Here is a 25103-nt window from a genome sequence, read left to right on the forward strand (position 1 = left end):
AGCCGGATAGGATGAGGCACGCTGTTTATCCTCATGTCCAGAAATCATCCTGACAGGAGAAAGTCGAAGAAACCTACAGATACCTCCACTTTCTACTGATCTGAGTGGTTTCTTTTGCCTTAGAATGAGACAAAGACTGCGCAAAACGACTGAGAAACATAGATCAGGCAGATTGAGTCTGTGTTGTTGGCCCACATGTGGCCACATGCTGTGTCTAGCCGTTGCTTTAGTCTTATAAATAGAAGGCAAACAGACCTTTAAGGCAGTGATCAAGCTTTGGGAAATGAGGCCCTCCATATGTGGGCGTCTCTCTGTGTTTATGTCACTAAATCACATGCTGCTCAATTTATACAAACACTGTTCATGCAACTAATTAGGCTGATTTCTCATTGGCTTTACTGGCTGTTTCTTGTCTCCATCCACACAACACAGGATGGATTCGTGGCTGATGTTTCGAAATGTTTTTAAGTCCTCAGCTCTGTCTGACTGTAAAATATTTGCCAACCCTGCCAGACTGTTCTGACGCTAAAGTGGTCAGCAACAGGTGCACATCCAGTCTGATTCCAGTCACCTGCAGCCTGTGATCGCTCTAACTCGCATCTGACCATCCGCAGCCACACTGGGAATAATTGACAGCAGTGGATTGACTGCTGCTGTCAGCGCGTCCTCTCGGATCCGCCGTGAATCTGCAGGCAGAGGCACCCGGATGTGGCGAAAATGTTTGGCGCTCCTCTCCGGGTCTGCGCTGGGAAAACATTTTATAATTCAGGTTAACGGCTCGCTTCAGTCCCCCGCGCGTCGACACCCTCCTGGATGTTTTTTTTCTTCCAACGATGAGTTGGATTTAAAACGGACCTTTTCAATGTGGATTCGAGGATGCAAGAAGCAGATGAACAGTCTGAAGGTAAAACAGTGTGCGTGGAGCGCAGGAGGAGAGTTGGAGCGCTGCGGGAGAGGGGGCGAGAGCGCTCCTGCGGGTTATTCTCTCTGGGTGTCTGTTTATTCTATGTGATTATATGCTCCGAGTCGTGTCTTGCCTCTAGGACCAAGTCCAACTTATTTGAGTATTAACATTGTAAGCGCTTGTTCTTGGCTGCGTGATTGTCATGACAGCAGTCATCATCAAATCCGCTGGGAAACGAGTTGCTTCTCCGAAAAATGGTTGACTAGTTGGTGTAATATTGTGGTCAAGTGGTCGCTCTGGACCCATGTGACAGCTTGTGGAGGATGCGCTGGATCCAGAATGAACTGAGAGACGCCAAATCAACTTTTTTTTTTTTTTTTAAACGAGAAGAGGTCCAAACAGACGCCGTAGCAACTGTTTTAAAAAAGCCTCCACAGGTCAAAGTTAAGTCGAGAACAGCAGCTGAGAGTCAGCAGTTGTTATCCAGCAACCTGTGACAGATGTGTGGGATAATTCCTGTTACATCCCAGAGATGTCAAGACAGGCTGTGATGGTGATTAAATGACAGACTGGACTTGTTATTCTGCACCTGTAGTGATGTTAGGATGTGGGATCCTGCAGATTTAACATCCTCCTCACTCAGACTAGAAACTGTGAATTGTTGTTGAAACATCCTTTCTAAGCAGCAGGAAAGTGAACCTGAAGCCAGGTAGTTGAGACTGACTATTTTTGATACATTACCAACCCTGACAGTAAAGAAAATGAATAAATAAGTAGATTTTTGGTAACAACTACATGAGATTTGGTGCCATCTTTCTGTGCTGGCCATCTATTCACCAGTTGTTCATTCATCTTTCTGTGTGTGTGTGTTTCTCACTCAATCTGAGGATGCTTTTAAGACACACTGCGGATGAATGATCAGTTTATAGTTTCATCATCTCAGTGGGAGTTCTGTTTTAGATGGATGTCCGGAAATGTTGGTTTTAACTGTGACAGCAGTCCCTGATGTGATGCTGCTGTAGAGTTGCGGTTAAACCAAAGTGACTGTTTCAAGGGCACTGTCTTTTTCACTCGTGGTTTGCATTGATTTTAATGACTCTCTCTGTCTCTCTCATTCATGCAGGCTGTCCTCTCTCTCTCTCTTTCTCTCTGTCTCTTCCACACTCCCTTCAAACCAATTCCTCCTCCTCCTCCCCCCCTTCTTCTTCTTCTCACTTTCCTGCCCATCTTCCAGTTCAACCTTCATCTTCCTTTGTCCTGGTGGACAGATTTTTAGGACAGGGCAGGATTTTAATGCAACATCACACTGCTCTTATCGGCATAAATTGCAAAATGAATATCTCCAGTCACATAATTGAAGCTGTTTTTATTTTTCCACTTTGCCCAAATTAAATTCTGGCACCTCTCTGCTCACAGAAATTTAAAACTTGTCATTTTAAATTAAAATTCAGACTGTGCCTTCACACTTGCAGCGAGTGATCACTCTGTACTGAGAAAATCAAACTTACCAGTGTCTGTTTTTGTGCTTCTCTTCCCACTTTGTTGTATAAAGCACAGGCTGTAGTTACATGAGTGCTCGTGCTCGTGATTTAACTGCAGTGTTATACTTAAAACCACTTGAATACACTGACAAATGTGTCCGGAGAGCATTTTGTCCTTCTTCGCGTATCGCAAAATAGTTATAGCTGTGTATGACATCAACTCTGTTATATGACGCGTATTATATTTAGTTGTTAATGTTAAAGCTGCCATGTGTAAATTGGAAAATGTTCAATTCTCGTGCCCCCCTGTGGTTGCTTCATAAACAGCACAGTGGCAGACAGCAATGGCTCAGGGCAATCACGCTATAAAAAGCTAGCTAGTGTCCTGAACTGCACTGAAACAACATTAGCTGTTGCGTGGTATTGAAGCGTAATGCTGCCACGACAGAAAAAGAAAAAAATTGATAAGCATCACATTATTAATGTCAAAAGTTAACTGTTATAACAAAATATTTTCACATTATAATGAAATACAAACTTATTATACTTATTTTCCTATCTTAACAATATGCCTTTTATTTTGTTATCAGGTTATGATGTGATAATTAATTGCAAGAACATAAAACATTTCACATTATAACAAGATATTTGCACGTTTTATACATAAACAAAATAATTAGTGTACTCTTCTTCACAGGTTTCTGTGGTCATCAATTTATACAATTATAGTGTGAAAAGTATATAAAGATAAAAATTGGACTGAAAATGAGTGTGTGTTTGCAGATGTTTTTGTTTAAACTCACACTCACAGCTTAAAGATATTATAACCATTTTGTCTCTGTCTCCCACCTTCTCCCTCCAGGGGCACAGTATGCCAGCAACAGAAAGACCACTCCCACCACTGACGCCTCAGCTCTCTGGTCAGAAACCCAAACCCGTCTGCACCAGCTCCATTCAACAGAGCCCCTGCAGGCCCCGCCCAGCACCGGCAAACCCGTCGGCTCCCCTTCTGGCCTCCTCGGGGCCAACAGCGGCGTTCAGGGCCCTGGTGGCACCGGGACTGGTGTTGCCCCGGTTCTTGCTTGGCATGCCGCCATTAACGCTGCTCGCCAAGCACAGGGCGATGGCGCAAAGCCCGACATGACTTCACCCCCATCGGTTTGCACCACTGGAGCACCTCCTGCGGGTTCACTGGCGCAGAGGAAGAGGCAGCAGTACGCCAAAAGCAAAAAGCAGGGAGGATCCACCAACAGCAGGCCACCCAGAGCTCTGTTCTGCCTCACCCTCAACAACCCGATCCGCAGGGCTTGCATCAGCCTGGTGGAGTGGAAGTATCCTTTAGCCCAGAGAGGCTGTGGTTGAATGGATGGTGACTTGGCTAGATTGCTTCATAGATTAGTGGATGGCTGGCTGGGGGGTTCATAAATTAATTTTTGACTTGAAACAATTGACAATAACTTTATCGTAACAATGGAATGAGCAGTAGGCTGAAAGTGCTGGACTTTAAATAGAAAGAAGACATCTTTGTGCAAAAGCTTAAACGTACTCAAAGGAGTTTTTAACTGATTATGAAACCATATACAGTGATATATGACCTACATAAGCAAACAAGACCATTGGCGAGAAGTTTGGCTTTTTCTAGATAGTTATTCTTAATGCCTGCCACTTGGTCATATTCTGACATATATGAGTTGGATAAGTCATAAAATTAAAATGATTTTTTATGGCAGAATGCTGAGGATGAATTGAGTCTCACAGCCTGAAGAAAGAAGCTCCTCTGTAGTCTGGTGGTGCGGCACATTGACAATGTTTACTTTGTTTCGCCATCCTCATACTACAGTTATTAGCCTCTAATAGGTACAATAACTTGTTGTGTTTAAAAAAGAAAAATAGTACTAAAAATACATTGCCTCTTACAAGACAAATCCAGTGCTAGATGATCAAGAGCTTTATGACACGAGGCAGTGGTGCTCATACCACTTTTGTCCACAGAATCAACACAAAGTGACAGTTCCTTGTAGCTGCTTTAAATGAAGTGTTAGATGAATTATTGATGGAACAGATATGTTTAACTTTTTATTATTTGCTGTAATAAAAAAAAGTAGCATCTGGGCTAAAACAAGGACACAATATGCACAATTTAAATAAGCACCTCTGTCATTAGTTTAAGTGTACGAAGACTCTGGTGCTTATTATTCAAATCTCTCTCTTTGAAATAATTGTTTTCCTTAACAGTTTTCCTTCTTTCCAGACCATTTGATATCTTTATACTGCTGTCTATTTTTGCCAACTGTGTGGCCTTAGCCATCTACATCCCCTTCCCCGGAGACGACTCCAACTTGACCAACCAAGAACTGGTGAGTGGAACTGGAAAATGTGGACACAAGGCTTAGTGATGGAACTGATAAACTGGGGTTTGCTGTATGTATCTCTGTTGTTGTAGAAAGTACATGTGTGATGGAATAGATCACCATGTTAGAAGGATTTGAAGGGTTTGGTTAGGGTTCATAAGTGACATTCAGAACAGGCTTGATGTTACATGTCCTTGATGGGACCGCACCTGCATTTGTTTGAATAAAAGAAAGGCAGTCATAAAGTTTACCTTTCTTTCTCTGCATTAATGTAACTTGACTGGTCTTAAAATGTCAGTTTGTCAAAGCCGCTGATGAACATATTTTCTTACTTGTCTCTAGTGGTATCAAGCCTTGCAGAAAGCTTTGGTTTTACTGCTCAAGTTTTGAGATATTCACCTTTTAGATTTTTGCTTCCTCCTCAATTTCAAGTGGACGAATGGATTTTCATTTGCTGTGTTTGTAACGTTTAAACTGGCTTAACTACTTTATGGCTTTGTATATTTCTTTGTTCCACATGCGGCTCTGCAGATGTTCCCTGCTTAATATGCAACAAGGTTAAAGTAGTTTTTCTCACACATGCAGCAAGCTGCTCGTTGCTCGTTGCTCGTGGCGCTGTTTGTCATCAGCCAGAGTACACACAAAGGCCAGACACAACACCTTTGCATGGGTGTGATAGGCTTGACGTGTGGTGTTGCGTCAGAGGGCTTTCCCGGCAATATTTGGATGGATGTGTCAGGTTTCATTGTTTTGTTGACACACACACACACAATTACTGGTGCACACACACACGCACACACACACACACACACACACAAACACATGCCCAGCGGGTCATCCCTCTGTGTGTGTCACAGCAGCGTGGGGCGAGAGCAGCATGGAGGTGCAAAGACAGAGAGGCAGTGAGAGATGAAATGTTTTAGTGTCTCCATAATTACAGTGTAATTTGACAGCATCAAACTATAAACAAGTTATTACCATTTAGTACAAGACAATGTATGAATCCAACACATGATATTCTTGTTGAAAATGTGTTTTGTTACCAGCTGCGACAGCACGGGCTGCTAATCTTTTCACCTTGTGAGTCTTTGTGTGTGTCATCATAGCAAAATGTGGCTATTGTAGCAGGAACTAACACAGAGGCAGTTTTAAGCACTTTGACTGGTTTTTATTTGTTTATTTTTTTTTTTTTACATCTTATAAAGATTTACATTCTTTAAACATAGGTGTCATTTACACTGACGACACAGGGGACATCAGATTTTATAAGCATAATTTGTTAAAAAATGTAATGTTTACTTAAAAATGATCAGAATTTTGATGCACCATTACGTATTTTTTCCCCTGCTGTAATTACCTACCCTGACCTGAAACGATCATGGCATTACATTGCGATGTTTAAATTGCTTAAGTTGTAGACCATTAAGAAAATGTTTTCCACTTTTTAACACAAAGTGATGCCCTCACACATAAATTCATGAAATCTGGTGAGTTTACTTCATTTCCATCATAAAAATCCAAGCAGAGTCTTAGTCAGCCAGAATAACAGGAAACACCTGAGTGGGTGTTTCTTTAAAACCAGAATCAGGAACATTTCGCTCGTGGCTAACTACCTGTCTTATCTCATTCACACAATGTTGGCAGAACAGGGATATCCTCCGATTTGTTCTGACTTGGACACGACAAGGTTGTTTAGCCCTGAAGTCATACGATATAAACACCTTGAATTAGCTGTTTTTATTGTGTAGATGCTCAACAACAAGTGAAAGAACATACAAACAAGTAGTTCACACAGCTTCTAATCTCCAACTCCGAGTAAAAACTCAGTGGCTGACTGCCCCTTAGCTGCTCGTAATCACAGTCCGACAAATTGCCATCATCAGCATGTAGTTTAATAGCCAGGTCAACTGTTTATTAGTGCGTTCACCAACTGAAAATGAGACAGGAAGCAACCAGCAGAGACCAGAAGGCAGAGTGAAGTGTCAGTATGAAGCAGAATGTTGTTTGGAGTCATGTCCCAACAGTTCACATCTGTTTTAATCAAACACAACTAGACTGTTAACAACAGAGAAGGTGAGTAAAAAGGTGAAAGAGGGCACAAACACAGGTCCATCATGCTCAGTGGAAGTTACGGTGGAGGTTTAACCTCCAAATCCCAACCACCATCTATCCCCAAATAGTTAAAATGATGCTTAATCTGACTTTTGATAGTGACTTCTGTAACTATGTGTAACATCTGGCTGTTAAAACAAATGCTAAGAAAATATTCTGTAAAGAAAAAATGAGAGCATCAGTTGTTTCAGCCAATAGTCAAACATATGTTTAGGCTCAAGTGACAAAGCCCTCCAGCAGCTGTAGTGTTGGTGTCTCTTGTCCAGGAGCAAAGATGGAACTAGAACCATACTAAACCCATACGGCTGGATCGAGGCTGGTCAGTGTGTTCCTGAGGATGTAACTCAGTACTGCTCGCCCTACTTTTCTGTAGTTAAGTCAAAAATATCTACAAGGAAAGCTTCTGCTCTAAATTTGTGTGTTTACTCAGTTCACTTCACTATAAATCGTTTCGCTTGAGATTTTATAGCCAAAAGAGCAGTTTAGTTTTTTAGTAGTACTTTAATCCTGTAAGTGTAGCAATGTCCTCAGAGGACTTTTTCATGCAGTCCAAACATTGGCTTTTTTCTCTCAGGCTGGCGAGGGACCTTCTTAGCTACATAGGGGATTGTGTGTGTGTTTGTGTGTGTGTGTGTTATTGCATGTGTGTGGAGTGAGCGAGTGAGAGACGGACACAGACAAACGTAGCATGTTCCCTCAACAGATGGGGATTATTCACGCCGTCCAAGTCTACGCTCATCACTCACGGCACAATGTACAGTGCGTGTGTGTGCGTGAAAGAGAAGTATGAATGTTTGTGCAGCTTTTCGTGTCTCGGCTCTGTCAGAGAGGATGTAAGAGTCACATGTCACACTGTATTTAGAGACGAGATGTCTAATCACCTTTAATTTATCATTAGTTGATATTTTTTTCCTATGCTAACAATTTGTTTATATCAGTGGGAGTTGTTCAAAATGTGTTGTATTACTAGTCATATTTTAACAACAGGCTGACAGATAACACTGAGATAAGGGTTGATCTGACTGTACTGTGTTGTTGTTGATATGTGGTTTTACATACTGAAGATTGTGTAGTTTTTCAGGCTGTGGAGTCTCAGTGTTCTTGATCTTTCATATAATTTTATATGGAGCACAGAATTTGATCGCATATAAAATTGAGTCCAGTCCATAAATACACTCTCTGGCACATTTTAATGGCAGCCATTTATTTATTTATTTGTTGTTTTATTTAATAGGGACGCTGCACATTAATAAATATTGCTGTAAAAGCACCAGAGTTACCCAAGAGGCTATTTTATATATTTTTTCTTTAAACTTCTTTTTATTTCCTTTTATCAAATGCATTCGAACAGTGCAGTCATTATGTTCACATAAATGTTCTTAAAAGACAGTCCAGGGAATTTGGCATCTTTTCATTGTCCATATTCAGTTCTCGCCATTCTCAGGGGATAAACACATGAAAATAAACTGGAAATTAATTGTGATAGACATCCACAAACACAAGAAACCCCCCACAGACTCATTTTACTGTCTCTTTGATCGCATCAGTTGAAAGGGTATATATAAACTGGGGACCATTTAGTCAGGAATACATCTGTTTTCAATTGTAGTCTAGCAGTTATATTTTCCATACGAAAAACATCCTTCCATTGTGTTGCTGTGGGAGGCTGTGGCCTTGCCAGGAGATCTTCTTAGCAATTAGAAGAAGGACTCTCAATGGTAATGTCTGATTATTGTCTTCTATATCGTTTGGTAATGTTCTGAATCAGAAGTGAGGAGGTTCTAAGGGCTATTATAAGAGATTATAATTAGATAACATTTGAATTCCAAAATCATTGAGATTATTTTTAAGCATGCAGCACTAATAATAAACAGTAATGTAAAAAAAGAGGATATTAATGTCAATAAAAACATCATCCAGGACACCATTATATTATCCATTAGGTATTATTTAGACTTGCAACACTGAGGCATAATACAAGACATGCAAAACTAGGATATTAGTGTTAACGGAAATATGTATATATACTGTTGTATAAACTGTATATAACAACAGTGTGCTGCATTAGATACTAGCTGAAACATGCAACAATAAAATACATGCATGAAGATACATGATGGTAGACTGGTAACCAAATGTGTGAAAGCTGTTACCAATGAACCTTTTTTTTACCTGTGGAATGATTGAAACAGGTGTTTTTGGAGTATTACACAACTTTCCCAGTCTTTTGTTGCCCCTGTGCCAACTTGTTTGCAACATGTTGCTCGCATCAAATCCAGAATATGCATATATTTACAAAAATCAATGGAGTTGATGAGGTAAAACATTAAATATATTGTCTTTGTATTGTTTTCAATTGAGTATATGTCAAAAACGATTAGCAAATTATCACATTCTGTTTTATTTATGTTTTACACAGCAGCCTAGATGTATTTGAATTGGGGTTGTAAGAATGAAGTGGTCCTTTAGAGGGAATACTCCACTGAAAACGAGCATTTCAATTTGAGTGTGACCATAGCAACCTCTCTAACCACTCATAACATGCAGCAACATGGCTAAATGCACTACTTCAGTTTGTTGCTCTGTAAGCGAAGTTGTGTGCGACAACAGACATATATAAGAGGCCATAATAGATGCCCCAATGCAAATACTTTGATGCACGCACAAGTGTTTTTAAATTCATTCAAGCTCTTGGGGAGACGGGTTGTCTCTCTCGCCATAGTAGTATTTCTACAACTCCTGCTTCATCCTTTTTTAGAGAGCGTGTAGGTGTTGTTTGATCGGCTCCTCGGAGCTGAGGATGGGCAGGAGGAAGAGAAACAGACAGCTGGGGGACTTGGCTACTGCATTAGTTCACATGGAGCCATGAGAACGGGTGTAAAGTGGTTTCATTGTTTGTTTTCTCTTGTCAGATTATATGCACCATATGCACCTCAAATGAGTATAATATCTTTCCACTTCAGTGACTCTACAGAATTATAGGGTCAGCTGTGGATTTACCTGCTAAGCTCATTTTATCTCATGCTACAGCTTTTAACTTGCTATACAATGGTGCTTTTAGCCTATTAAACATGAATTAACATTACTTAGCTGCCAAGTGGATGACCACACAAATACATCTTGAACAATGACAAAACAAATAGCAACATTTCCACTTCTTTACGTTGAATTTCGGGTTGCAAATTTCAGTTTTCAGTTTGATTCTTGAGCTGAACCCAGTGGCTGCATGAATGGTACAGAAAATGATCTAAGAAATGGATGGGATGATTTGGAAAGAGGCAGAAAAATGTATATTTGACCTCTAGTTACACTTCAACCTGCACCTTCCAGGCCGTTTTACTAAGTAGCAGCAGCTGCAGCGGCTCTGTCTCTGTTTTAAATATGAATGGTGATCCCGTTTGTGCAAGCAGAACACATGATTTAGTGCTGCTGCTGAACTCATAAGTGTTTTCAGTGAAGACGCGTCACAGCTCGCAGTGAGTTTGTGAGATCTGCGTAATCTTGCATTTGAGTATGTGTTTTATTTTATGTAAGAGAGTGTTTGTGAGTGTTCAGCAGGAAAGAGAAAGTGTGCATGTGTATGATTTGTGTGTGTGTGTGTGTGTGTGTGTGTGTGTGTGTGTGTGTGAGAGTGGAGGTTGAGGGATTAAGCTGGGCAGTGGATTAGTCGTCAGTAAATGAGTGGAGGTTGTAGAGAGAGAGATGGATAGATGGATGGGAGGATTGGTGGATGGGTAGAGAGATGTAGGGCTTACAAGTGTGGTTGACTACTGACATGTGACTCTATCTATCTATCTATCTATCTATCTATCTATCTATCTATCTATCTATCTATCTATCTATCTATCTATCTATCTATCTATCTATCTATCTATCTATCCAGATTAATAACATTTTATGCTTATTTAATTACACTGATTTTTCTGGGATCATGTCCAAAAAACAGACATCTCAAACAAAGCATAGTTGCTCAGTATCTGATTGAGCTACGAACTTCTTTACTCTTGATGTTATACTTTTTTTATTCTAACCCAGAAGGTTGGCTCCCTTGACAAAATGCCTATGGGATTTTTGAATTGGATTTTGGATTGTCAACAAGATAATCTTCACAGATGAACACCACTTTTATGATTTTTGAAGCATAGATGAGATCACTATAAGTAAAAAGCTATTGTTAGGCTATAAACAATCTACATTGCTGTTGGCTTGTAAAGACAGACTAGTGAGTAGATGAGTCTCCGTGTTCTGTGCGGTGACGTTTAACGTCTCTGACAACCTCTGTAGTCTCATTTAGCAACTTGTTAGCAACCGCCTTTTTTTAAAGAGATATAAATACTTTATAATTCACATGTGGGGTATTTACTGACGCATTATACGTCGTAGACAAAAAATGAAAATCTCTTATATTTATGTTAACCTTATTGCAGACATTTAAACAAAAACCCCACTGACTTTGAAACGAGGGAACCAGAAGTGTAAAAATGCGAACTTATTTCAGGATTTTACAACTCATTCCTGCGACACTCTATTTTAAATGAGGTCTCTCTTGTAACATAAATACAAATAAATTCACATTATTTGAATGAAATTGAGCCATCATTAGCCTGGGGACAAACACACACAGCATAAGAAAGAAATATAAATGTCGATTCCTCATTCAGTTTAGACTCTCAGCCACCGACCGTAACTGAAATGTGTTCAAACAAGCAGGCGATGTCCAAGTTCATGAAATAATGTGATGTGTTTTGTTATTCTGCTTTCTCTTCCTGAGGTCGCTGTCAGCTCGTGTTGATACTGCACATGAATTACTAGTGTGTATACCAAACATCACCTGAAATATAACACGCCAGCAGCCGTTTGAAATGGATCATGTGGGGCCTGCAGTGTGAATCTTTTCTTGTTTGTGACCTTTTGTTTTGTTTGTTGCTCACACTCTCGTGTCCTGCTCTCTCTTCGTCTCTCCATTACTCTCAGATAACTGACTCTGTCTTTCTGTCTACTTAACTGCCTCAGTCTCTTCCTACGCTTTCCATTCTCATTTTCCTCTCTGTTTTCTCTCCTCTGTCACTTCCTCTTGTCTCAATTTAACACACCCCGCCTACTTTTCTCTCCTCTCTCCCCTCCACCTCCTCTTCCTGTGCACAGTGGAGAATGATTAATATCCTATTAAGCCGGTTAGTGATTTAGCAGACTTATGACGGCCCCTTTGACCGCTAGCTCACTAACATACACTGCTGATCGGCTCATAATCCCATAAGAGTCCTATATGAATATACAGTATGTGTAGTAGGTAGTGTGTGTGTGTGTGTGTGTGTGTCTGTGAGTGAACAGCTTAAAGGCGTGTATGTACCTTAAAGTGTACATGCTCACTAAGTTCAGTGAGAACTGACAGGATAATACGATCATGATATAAAGTCCATATGTCATTGAGGGTGTAGCTGTTTTTTTAGGTGTGTAAATAACCAGTTTCATCAGGATGCGATATTTTATTGATTCTTTAGAAAACAATACGATATGTGCCGAGATCACAAAGTCTGCCGCGATACAATCTCACATGTTTCAGATTTTCATCAAAGCCTGACATGTTTGTTATCTTCGGGACGTTTTTGATCTCCACTGGAGTTTTAAAATTAGTGTCTGGCCACACAGCATGAGTTTTCAATGTCTGACCTGCTGCTTGTTGAGGAGTTTTTAAATCTGAAAACTAATCCTGACCATGCCCAAATCACTACAAAGCATTTTTAATAATACATCAGTTACAAACTGAATAACAAACGCGTTCACACAATGCTACTGTCATCTGTAAGAGGAGGTTGTCCCACAGTGATCAGTCCCGTGCACTGTCAGTGAAATTCAGTTCGGCTAAACCACCGGAGCAACAACAGCATTCATTAGTGAAGATTAGTATATAAGCTGAGGTATATACAAGGTCATGTTGGTAAGAGTAAATCTGATCAGAGCAGAGTGTGTCGGCATTTTAGGACCACTGGGCGTGTCTTTACTTAAACATATACATTCAAACACGGTTAAAAGAATGACTGTATTCTTATTTTATCTGTATTTGTGTCTATATTCATACGTCTTCTCACACATATTTTTATTGCTGTTCTGTCTTTACAACTATTTAACTCCTGTTTTTTTGTAATGAGTATGTCATCTGAGTACCTAGTAAGAAGTGATGGGCAATCACATTTACACACCATGTTGACATTTTTACAAAACGTGTCATATCACGTTCACATCACATGTTTTTGACCTGACTTTCGTGGAGGCAGTAGTGGAGGAGTTACAAGCGAGAAGGTTGCCAAGCCGGTGACTGCAGTTCCAGACTGTGTTTCAACATTTGTAAGCCTGAAACCACTGGTTATTTATGAGACCTCAGACATCTTCAGCTGTGTTCGTAGTGACCAAAGCAGCTATAATAATCCAAAACATGATCTGGTCCTGACCCTAACCACCATGTTCTTTTGGGCCTAAATGTCATCAGTATAGCATGGTCACAACATACAATTGAAAACTGAACCTAAAGAAACGTCAAGTTGCAAAATAAGGAAATGTAAAGTTTTAACAAATCTGTGGTTTGCAGAAATGTACATTGCCACATGTAGTCTGCATGGCGATTGGGAATCACAATGAATAATATGATCACTTTGCTCGTACAGAAGGAAGACGTTGACTCATTGCCGAGCTCTGTCTGAGCACCCTCTGTACATATAGAAACCTGGCATGAAATGAAGAGAGAAGGTGTGATAAGGAAAATGTATTGTGCTGTGTGCTGTGGTGTGTGGGCTGTATGAGGGTATTTGAAAATGATATAATCATCTGTGGATAATTAACAACAATGAAGACAAAGAGATACGATTAAAAGAGTATTTCTGTTCATTACAAGCAGAATAGCTTTTATTCTACACTCTGAAACGTCCTCACAATATAATAAGATGAAGTCTCCCAGTGTACCCAGTTAACCTGACTGGTTGCATTCAGTCCTCACTTTTGGAGTCCATTTTCTCTGCATGTGGGTGAGTCTTCCCATGGACAGCATGAGTCAGGGATCAGAGGGTAAACAATCTTTTCGCTAATGCAGGGTTGGATATCGGTGTGGAAAGCATGGTAACAAGCCACATAATTTTCAGATTAAAACCATAGGCAGACTCTGCAGCAGGGGTGTTTCGCTGTGCCTGAGCTTCGTCATGACATCAAGTCAAAGCACACAGCTGAAAATATCCAGACGTCACCTTTCATGACATCTCCATGGTAATTCTTTTCAGGTTTAGCTTAATTTCAGCTCCAGTTTTGAATGGTCTTGTCCACAGTCCCTGTGGGTTTATTGGCCAGGTGTGGTTGTCAAGCAGACTGCCCTTTGTTTCACGTTAGTTCCAGGCATAAATCCAATATAAGCCCTGTTTAATTTCATTTTACTGGAGAAATGTAGTAATTTAGAGCAAATAATCTAACTTTTATCAAAATGGCAATATGGCCAAGTGCAATATCCAAATCGTAGATGCTGCAACTTTGTGATGAAGGTAAAATTTGTAACAAAACAGCATTATAATGAAGTCCTGTAGTGCTGCAGAGATGCCCTGGCCTAAAGTACTTGTTCCCTGGATGTAAGAGGACATGTTTGTTTGGTAGACGTGTGTCAAAAATGTTGAAATATCACTAATATTGATTCTGAATATTTATAACGGTTTCAATACTCTTTTTTCATTGTTTTGATACACCAGTCCTAGTTTAGTTTTTTCGCTCTCCCCTCCGACAGCGAGTTGACACATGCACCGCTGTAGTGGCCACAAAGCCCCGCCTCCTCCAGAGATAAATTAACTTAGATGCTGTTGTGCTTAGTACACACAGTACACAGACCAGTGAAAAGGAAATTAAATGCATTTTATAGGTGCTATCCCAGGCGACAGGATTAACATTCTGCAAACCACTGATGTGTTCAGATTCGTACGTGTCATAGACTACGCTCCATATTGACGTTTCTACAAAATGTGTCATATGATGTTAACGTTACATGTTTATGACCTGACTTTCATGTCTGGAGACGGATGGAATGGTGATGGACTTACAGTAGAGACAACTGCCAAGCTAGTGACTGCAATTTGAAACTGTGTTTCTAATTTTTGTAAATGTGAAATCACTCGGGACAAGTTCCAGCCTTCTTTGTGGTGACCAAACTGATATTTTGAACAGGAATTTGGGGCATTTCCAGGAAACATGATGTTTTCCCAAACCTATCCAGAGCATAAATGGTCAAACAATGTCAAAAGATACCATTTAAAAATAAAAGAAATCTAAAGTTCGAACATATCTGTGTTTTGAATAATGTGAGTACATCTTTCAGACTTGCAGCTCATGTTTGTGGTGTTGGCATCTTGGAAGTAGTTTGGACAACAGTCCATCAAAACAAACACATTAAGAGAGCAGCGCTTGTGTCATAGGTAATGTAATGTCACATCGTGTAGAGTGATTCTTTTGTCTGCACATTTCTCTTCGCTGTGATTTGGAAAGATGTTTGAGTTGGTTGTGTAACAGCAATCATAAGACCTGAATGCTGGAAGGTGGGCAGGTTAATACAAACCAGCAGTAAAGGAGTGGGTTCATGATGGTGTGTGTGTTTGTGTGTGTGTGTGTGTGTATGTGTGTGTGTGTGTGTTTGCATGTTTGTGACCTCACTGCCTGAAAAAATGAGGACAACGCATGTGCCCAAACTGTGTGTGTGTGTGTGCATGTATGTTATCGTGTGTGCATCTATACATACAGTACAGGACGCCTGTTGATCTATGACTTGTACACATAGTCTGTGTACATGTGTGTATACATGTACGTGCGTGTGTTGCAATCATGAATGGTGTGTGTTTTCTGTCTGCCTGCATGTTTGTGTGTGTGTGTGATTCTGAGAACAGAATGTCAGGTTGCGTCATTTTTCCCTCCGTCAGGGATTAAAGGTTTAGAGAGGAAGGGAAATGAGAGTCACACTAAGCAGCACATTGCTTCGACAAGCACGTGAGTGTGTGTGTGTGTGTGTGATCGTGTCTTGTCCTTTGCAAGTGTGTGTTTGAATGTATTTTGTACAGAAAGACAGAAACAGACAGGCCTCATCGTAAACATTTTACATAGGAAAACATTGCATTTGATAATTTTACACCATTTTGCTTACCTTTGCCATACTGTGACATGTATTCAACAAACATCCTATTTTGATGCTGATTTCAGACATATTAGATACAGTATTGGGGATCAGCTGACATTATAAAGCATCTAAACCGAGAGAGAGTGAAAGAGAGGGATCAATTGATTGCATTGGTGATCAGAATATGGCAGCATGTGACTGGTCGTTGACCTAGCATGTTGTCAGCCTTCAGGGCAGAAAACCCACTGTATACACATCCTCACACACAATCTGAAACTGTTTGTCATTTTGTAGTAATTTCTGTCTGTTTGTACGCCGGTGAAATGTCTTTTTTCATGTGTGTACTGTATATGTGTGTAGGTGGGTGTAAGGAAAGATGTAGGCGTCTGCAGTATAGGAGGTGATGCCCTTTCATTGACAGCCACAAGAAAGTCTGGATGTAGTGTGTGAGTGTGTGTGTCTGTGTGTGTGTCACATTCCTGCCAAGTGTCAGTTGTTTGGGGTTCAATAGACATATGGATCATATGAGTCCATTCAGTTGATGTTGACGGTCAGGAGATCAAATCATACAGTGCTTGGTGTTAAAGTATTTAAATCATCTATCTCGTAAATCGTTGTTTGTTCTTCTCTTTCAGATTATTATAAACATTGGAACATTTTTACGACTGGAATCAGGACTGTTAACAGTCAGCACATTATCCTTAGAAATAACATCCATATTAGGCAATTTTGTCAGTCGTGATTTATGTCCAATGCTCAGATAAAAATTTGGGTGGTGGATGGGTGTGTGGTGAGTTTGACTTTCATACAAGGAGCTGGAGTTTATGTCCCTTGACAGATCTGCAATTAGAATTTACCTTTACATTGTTTTGTTTTTTAACCGTAACCACAATCTTTGGGTAATCTTAGTGTTTTAGTTGTGTAACCCCATCCCTTAGCATTAGTGTATTAAACACAATCCTTCCCTAATTTTAACCATGCATGCGCAGATGATGAAGATAAGGTTGGAGCTGGGCAATATATTAGTTTTATATCTGTAATGTGATATGAGACTATGCAGTTTATCGTGATATAGCCTTATAATATTGCAATATTATTTTAAAACCATATCGCCCAGCCCCAGACAGAGGTTATTTAAAAATGCTGGCATTGGATGTTAAAAAAACACATTGTAAACAACAACAACGACAACAACAAAAACAACAACAACAACAACAACTACAACAACAACAACAACAACAAAACATAACTGATCATGGAATCCTTAATTTAAATTAAGATATGAAAATTACCAAGAATGAACAATTTGATAATAAAAGAAAAGAAAAAGACAAAAAAATAGATTACAAAAATTAGAGGTGACATTAACTAAGCTTTATACAATATATAAATATGCAAATATTTGTGCAAAGAATTTCAGTAGTGCAACTTTGGCAGCCATAATGTGTAAACTACTATAGATAGAGGTATTTGAATAGGTACAATATACATAATAATTTAACAAAATATATAATAGAATTCTATATGCAATGCACACAGACTATAAAAAATAATAAAACATGAAGTGTATACATAATATAAATTAAATTGAATATTTTTATATAGCTTATACAGTAATATCTAATATAAGAGCAAAACAAGTGTAACAACTGAATTGGTGGTGTAAAATTGCATGGTGAGAGAAGCTTTTATCCACATAGTGATTGTGAAACTTTTTAATCAAGTCTTCACATTGTTTCTCCACCAAATGGCACTTGATGTTCCACTGCTTGTACCCGCAAAGGGAAGAGAATGAACCAACAGGCTGTGATCAGATAACAAGTGATAACACTGCCCACACACTGGCCTTCAACAGAAATAGAACCGGTGCTAAAATTAGTTCATTATAAGCATAAAATAAGTCTTGGATGAACTGAATCAAACTAACTCTACATAATGTGACTGGATAATAAAGATGGGTCTTTGTTATTCGATTATACTTCAATAAAGAGACTTTTGATTATTATCCAAAGGCTCGCCTCATGATTTACCAGATTGGCAGAAACCTGCAGCATTAATAAGGGACGGATGGATGTATGGATGGAGAGATGAAGAAGGATGGAGAGTGGGTGGGATAGTGTGAAGAAGACCATAGTTAATTTTCTTAAAGCTTCAATTTCCCTGTTGGTTTACACTCTGTTTAAGCTCACTCACTTTCCACTTGTCAGGTCTGTGTATGTGTGTATGTGTGTGTGTCTGCGTGTCTTATGAAATGTCAACAGCAGCTTTATGCTTTAGGGGTGTGTATGTGTGCGTGTGTGTGTGTGTGTGCATGTGTGTGTGTGTTTGTGTGTGTGTGTTGTGTGAGTGAGTGAGTGAGTGAGTGATAGAGGGCAATTGTGTACTTGGCTGCCACAACCATGAGCAGAAAAGAAGGTACATGTGTGAATCTTGTGTAAAACTATTTAGTAAACATGTGCATTGCTGACAAAGGAACTGCAATATGTTCAAGGTTATTGTTTGTTATGAACTTGTGTCTATGTGTGTGTCTATTTATATGTGTGTGTATGGGTGTGTGTGTGTGTGTGTGTGTGTGTGTGTCAGCAGTCATGTGTCCGGTGTGTCTGGATGCAGCACACAAACTGAATTAATTCATGGCATGTGATGAATTTTGATCCTTTTGATGAGTTCTTTGCATGCAAGTAAATACCCAGCATTGAGTTTGGCATTATGGCTGTTGCGATTGTAGGTTTTTTGGTGCCGAAATGTGACCATATCTGGATGAGAGGGTGGAGCTCGGGTAGCCACGCCCTAAAGCATACCCTGCTTTATTGTCTATTTTATTATAATCGGGACCAGAATTTACAAAATGAACATCATGCTGTATTGAAAACTTGAAACTATAGTGATTGAGACCATAAACTCGTGAGGAAACAGTTTTCTGAGGTAATAAATCAAGTAGGGTAATATTCTCATAAGCTTACATACAATAGGACTTATTTCGGAAACCAGTGAAATTGCCCCCTGCTGGCCATTAGAAAGAATGCAGGTGAGCCCAGGTGCATTTAACAAGCATTCACAGCTGGGCTCACCTAGCCCTAGCAACCCACATGAAGGCGGGTTGGGTTTAATGACCCACAAGTGGCCCTAACGACGCTGAAACTCACTGCTCACCAACTGGCTCCACTGGCTGTAGCACTCTCCTACTGTTGATCTGATTGGTTGAAGTTAGCCTGTTATAGACAGATCGTTCATCCAATCAACTGTCAAGTATTTTTTTAAAATGCCTGCCCTTTTCCTAAGAGTGTGTAGCCGCACTGTTCCATATAGTTCTGTAACAAACTAGATAAGTTATTAGGAATTTTATATCATCAGGTCAAATTGCTTTCATTGACCTAACAAACACAGCATCTACACATGCCGATACAGTAGGTTGTATGTATCTTTTAAAGTTTGTATATGATCAACCAATATGCACTAAAGAAGAAGGAGAAGCACACAGCATGCATATTGGCTGAAAAACATCCATATTGTGCATCCCTATAACAAACCATCATAGGGCATCAGGTTGAAGTACACGTGCAATTAATAATATTAACGATGGTTCATCCATTTAGTGTCATGACAGCAAACCAGCATGCACAATAGGAAGAACCTGAAACTGGCTACCTGAGTGGCATTACACCTGATGCCATTCAGGTGTAATGCCACTCATGCCACTGATGCCACTGTTTAAGGTTAGGGTTAGGCAAGTAGTGGCTATAGTTAGGGTAAGTCTCTAGGAAATTAATCTTAGTCTGTGTAATTTGTGTGTGTGTTTGTGTGTTTGTGGAGTCTCTGTTGAAATAGCCTCAGGACATCTGCGATCATGCAGCTTTATTAGAGTGCAGTCCCATCATTGTGAGTCATTTCCTTCCTTCTCTGAGCTGTCACTCCTCTTCATCATTATCATGTGTTAAATATAGACTCTCTGTATAACTACAGCAAACATGCTCACAAATATGCTGCCTATTAGGTTCATAAGAACACAAACTCTCATTGAAGAAGACTAAAAATATTGGTTTCAGTGAGTGAGCGCAAAAGACTCATCAGAAAATGCTTTTCAGCTGTTTTCCCGGAACAGATTGTGAGATTTCCTTTCCATTTTTGAGCATAAAACACTTGTTTGGGCATGTCTGAGTGTTATGCAAGTGTTTGTGTGATTTAAACTGGGCCCAGGGGCTTTAAAGGTTTTTAGGCCGCAGGGTGAGAGAAGCCCAGATGTCAGGAGGACTATTGGGCTGACTCCTTAGCACCCAATGGCCCAGGGACAGCGACAGACACTGCAGGGAATGTGGGACACAAACACATAAGCGCACACACCCTTTCTCTCACTCTCTCTCGCACACACACAGACACTGTAATTTTAAAGTTCTATATTCCAAAACCACGTTTTGTCCTGACATTAGCTGCAGAGCAGAGCACAGTACTTAATTAAGGCAGTGTTAAGCCTTCTACACCGGACCAAGGGACTAAAAGCACTGTGTTCTGCTGGATTTGACCCAAATTGCTATCAGCTGAGTAGAAGCTAATAGTGAATTTGACTGAAAAGACCAGAAAGAAAAAGCAAATAATATTAATTGAATGCACATTTAAGCACAAACGGTAGCCAAAGTTAGTAGTGCATAAGATTCCACCTGAACCTGCCTTAGCTGGCAACAACCACGTGTTGTTTGATATAAATATCCGTCTTAAAATACATATTTATGTTTACTTCAACGTTTTTTTTTTCTTTCAATATAGAAATAGCAACAAATAGTAATAAATTCAAAAGAAAACAAACATTCAAGAAATGTGTAAAATGCTTTATAATAACAAAAATAACTCCAAACTGTGGCTGTATTAGTTTTTACTGTCTGGATTAATCAGAATCATGTATCATCCCTTGAAAAAGTAACCTGAGTGAAACAAAGCAAACCTTTCGCTACAGGTCTGTAGAAGCTCTGTGTTTCAGATGACAAATGTATATTAATGGAACCAAACTGTTCAATATGAATAATGAAAGTGGCAGTAGATTGAATGAACAGGAAATGTGATGAGGAGATTATCTTTTACAGCTAAGCAGGTTTATGGCTGTGTGGGATAAATGAGAACTTAAATCTCTTTGTAGCGTACAACAGTTTTCTCCTTTGCAGCAGGATGTTTGGCTGTGTGAGTTAAGAACTTCAACCTGCAGCATGTCTGCTTGGCTGAAATCTTTTTCGTCTGGCTCTTGTATAACATCTGAGATGACTTATGTACACTGTTCTGTGATCACAGTCCTTTATTGTGCTATGAAGGTTGTAACCAAGGCTTTATTGTTAACACAAACCAAGCACCACCTGCTGCCACTTTATATTCAGAGATTTCAATCAGTGAAAGACTTATTGTGAAGAAGCCTGTCAGCATTGCAGTATTACTGTTGATGCTGCAATAAAGATATTAAAGAGGCAATTATTTCATTCCCAGATTGTTTTTCTGCATGTAAAATCTAACTGAAACTAAAGTAAACTTTAATGGCAACAGGCATGACGGGGCACACAGTCATCAAACTTATAAGAACTACACTAGAAAATGCTCTAAAGATCCAACCTATTAGTAAAAAGGTTCTGTGCAGAGGGTGAAGATTAAGACTCAAGCTCAGTGTAAGAGTAACCTTTAAGAGCAGATCTTAAGTGATCAGAGCAGGGCCAATCAGACAGAAGTATTTACTCTATATTTGCCATACTGCTTGTTGATTGTAAACAACGACTTGCTGATAACGACCTATTCATTTGCATCATGTGTGTTGGGGCAGGGAAACATCTCAAACATGCAGGATGGGGGGAACACTGATCCGATATAGTAATAATTTATAAATATGGATGAAATAATAGGACTTTGGGTCAAATGTAAACAAAAAATGAAAAATAGGCTACCCTATACATATTGCTTCAGCTAACATGTTATTCATTATCAGGGGGGATAAAGGTTCATCCTAATACATGCAATGATAACCAAATTTCATTATTTTATTATTCATGTTGCTCCAGGACCATCACTGAAACTGATGCACTGCAAACTCAGGTATTTTCAACTCATGAGATATAGACCAGAAAAATACACACATGGGAGAAGTTATCAATTGTAGCACATTTTAAACATTATGAAAGGTACTATTTTAACTATTTAGATTTTTTTTAAAATTGTTTTCCTAAACCTAACTAAGTATTTTTGTTGCCTAAACCAAGTCAAACAGCATCAGAAAACTGAGAGGAAACGGAAAATTATAAGTGAACTTAGTGTAAAAATAAGGTATGATAACATGTTCCTGTCAGGATACAAAGCCCTCGTGGGTGTTGTTCCAGGAACAACACCAACACACTGATATCAGATAGACCAACTCTCACAATAACTTAATAAAACAGCAAAAATATACATTTTATTTATGGTTCCTTTAGTAAAATTTGGCCCGTTTCATAATGAAATGAAAACCCCCACTGTCATAGTTTGGGTTTTTGGTTTAGTCATTTCCTGTTTTATTTTGTAGGTTATATCCTTATGTGTAACGTTTTCCTTTCCACTTCCTGTCTTCGTCTTTTTCCCGTGTTCGTTAGTTAATCAGCCCCTTTGTATTTAAGTTTGTGTTTTTCCCCTCACTTGCTTGCTAGTGTTAGCTTCCTAGCATTGGTGATGGTGTGAATTGTCTTGCTATGCCAGGACCTGCACATACTGAAAATTGGGATGGAAGAAATGAAAGGAGGAGAAGAGGGAGCCAGCAAGGGGTTTCAGACTTATATGATAATGTCAACTTGTTTCTATTCATTGTGCTGCTCCTTCACCTCATTTTACATACAGCACAGCCTGCTGCTGTGACAACTGTGGCCATGGAGACCTGTGGAGTATCCCAGGAGAAGGCTCTCAACAGGAGAGAGAAAAGATGGAGAGAAGAGACGAGAGGCAGCGGGGAGTGCGAGGAGAAAGAAAGAGAGGAACAGGAAATTGAGAAAAGAGCAGTGAGGGCAGGAGAGTGGTCAAGAGAGGCAGATGAGTGCGAGGACACCAAGTAGGAGATAATGAGAGTGTGAATGAAGGAATGACAGGAGGAGGAGGAAGAGGAGAGGTTAATATTGTAGGTGAGGAACTAATGAGAGAGGAGAATGAGGGCGGTACAAGAGAGGGAAGGATTAAAGAGGAGGAGAGAAGGATTGATGATGTTAGGGCAGGAGAGAGAAGAGGAAAGATTAACTTTCTCTCGTGCTTTGTTTTGAATGAGACCTGCTGTTTATCTGTTATTAACACGTTTAAATTCACTGAACTGCCAATTCAAGTAATGATGAGCAGCTTTGTGTGTTTTCTGTGTGTATGTGTCATCACTTACTTATGCCTGTAGATCGATGAAGTCACATCAGCCAACACACAACTGTCTCCGTTTTGCATCGAGGCTGAACTCTGACGCTGATGTGTTGGCCCTCAATTTTAATACCAACTCTGGATTAGTGAATAGCTTTTGGTGGTCAGCCAGTGCTGATGCTGGCTGTTTTGACTGTGTTTGTGGTCATGCCCGCTGTTTTGGCTTCCGGATTATGACTGTCCACGACTAAAAATAGACACTAGCTAGTATGGGCTTAATTGGAAAACCAGTAGAGAGAGCAGGAAGGCACAGAGAAGGCACACCGAACTCGGCTGCTGCACCATCGATAAGTCCGGACTGGTGCTGCCACAGAGCAAGCAGTGATAGAAAGAAGAGAAACAGGAATGAACATGGAGTCAAACACAAAACCTTTGGTGACTCTGGCTTTTATTTTGTTATTCTCTGTCAAATGATCCAATAATGGTTGCAAACCCTGCACGTATTTTGCCTTTTTGTTTCGAAAGAAAAAATACGTGAGTAACTAAAGTACGCACAAGTGGGCCAGCTCACCACAGTGTACATTACTCCATGATTTGGTCACATGTGGTCACACAAACTGATTGCCAGGGGTATAACTAATAATTGAATTCAGTATTTTCTCAGCCTGCCCAGAAAACTGCCCCGCCTGCTCAGTGGACTCAGAACAGAGTGAGGTGCAGTCTGTGGATATGTTGGATTGGAGAATAATATGTTATCAATCCAGGTAGATAGTAGACACAAATGAGATTTTACAAAAGTACCTTTGAAGATACAACCGGCTGCTCAATAACAGGTGAAAAGTAAAATTTTCAGTTCTCCCCTTAGGTTTGTGTAGGGAACGTTATGTGATGGCATCATGGCGTTATGTACAGTATGAAGGCTGAGGTCACAAATTTTTAGCACTTGATTTGTGAAATCAACCGTTTGTTAAACTACAAAACAAATTTAGATAATGGACTAAAGCTTCATCAAAACCTGTTATGTTTTTTCTGTGGTTAATGGCCGTAGTATAAACATCATGACACGCTCAAATGTGGTTTAATGAGAAAAATATCAGGATAAAAGTCATTGTTCCTGTTGACTGTGGTGCTTTGCCAACAACTTTGCGCATTATTGTGAAATCAAGTTTCATTTTGTGCACTCAAGAAATGAATTTGCCCAAAACAGTGATTTTAAGTATTTTGTGATTCTATTACATAAGTTCAATGTAAAGGGTCATGTTTAATGCAGACTTTGTCCATCATGTTGAGTCAACGTGTATAAATTAAATAATTAGATGTGTGATATATGCAGGAGACAGACTAACACATTTAGATGCATTACTTTTATGTTAAATACTTGAATAATTAACACGCATTATGTTTGTGTAGAAGTTCCCCTTGACTTTACATGTAAAACTTAAAAAAACACATTGGGTTCAATTATAAATCTGCATTACTTTAATTTAATCAGATGAAGTTCATTAATTTATTTACATTGACTCTAGTTACATTGAACCTTTGTGATAAAATTAGATGAAAAGTGTACTTGGTGTAATTAAAATACTTTCACTGTTTAGGTAAATTATTTTTTTGAGTGTACCAATGTGGCTCGATTCACCAGAGCATTTATTTATTTATTTATTTATTTATGTATTTGTTTATTTATTTTAGTGTGTCAAACTTTGATAAATGTAAAATATCTGTGCCTTCCGTAAACTATAATATTCTTTAAGTGGTTCTAGCGGTGTAGTGAAAAAGTGAATCCATTGCTA

The 25103-nt window shown here is 39.4% G+C and overlaps 1 protein-coding gene across 1 annotated transcript in view; it reads left to right on the top strand.

The window, feature by feature from the left end:
• The first annotated feature begins 3500 nt into the window (after positions 1–3500).
• Positions 3501–25103, top strand: part of cacna1db (calcium channel, voltage-dependent, L type, alpha 1D subunit, b) — an 88115-nt gene continuing 66512 nt past the window's right edge. The window contains 2 exon segments of the mRNA XM_073469576.1: positions 3501–3716; positions 4637–4742. Of these exon segments, the coding sequence (XP_073325677.1) occupies positions 3526–3716; positions 4637–4742 (297 nt within the window). The 5' untranslated portion in view covers positions 3501–3525.

This window comes from Pagrus major, chromosome 7, assembly GCF_040436345.1.
Source record: "Pagrus major chromosome 7, Pma_NU_1.0".
NCBI classification, from domain to species: Eukaryota; Metazoa; Chordata; class Actinopteri; order Spariformes; family Sparidae; genus Pagrus; species Pagrus major.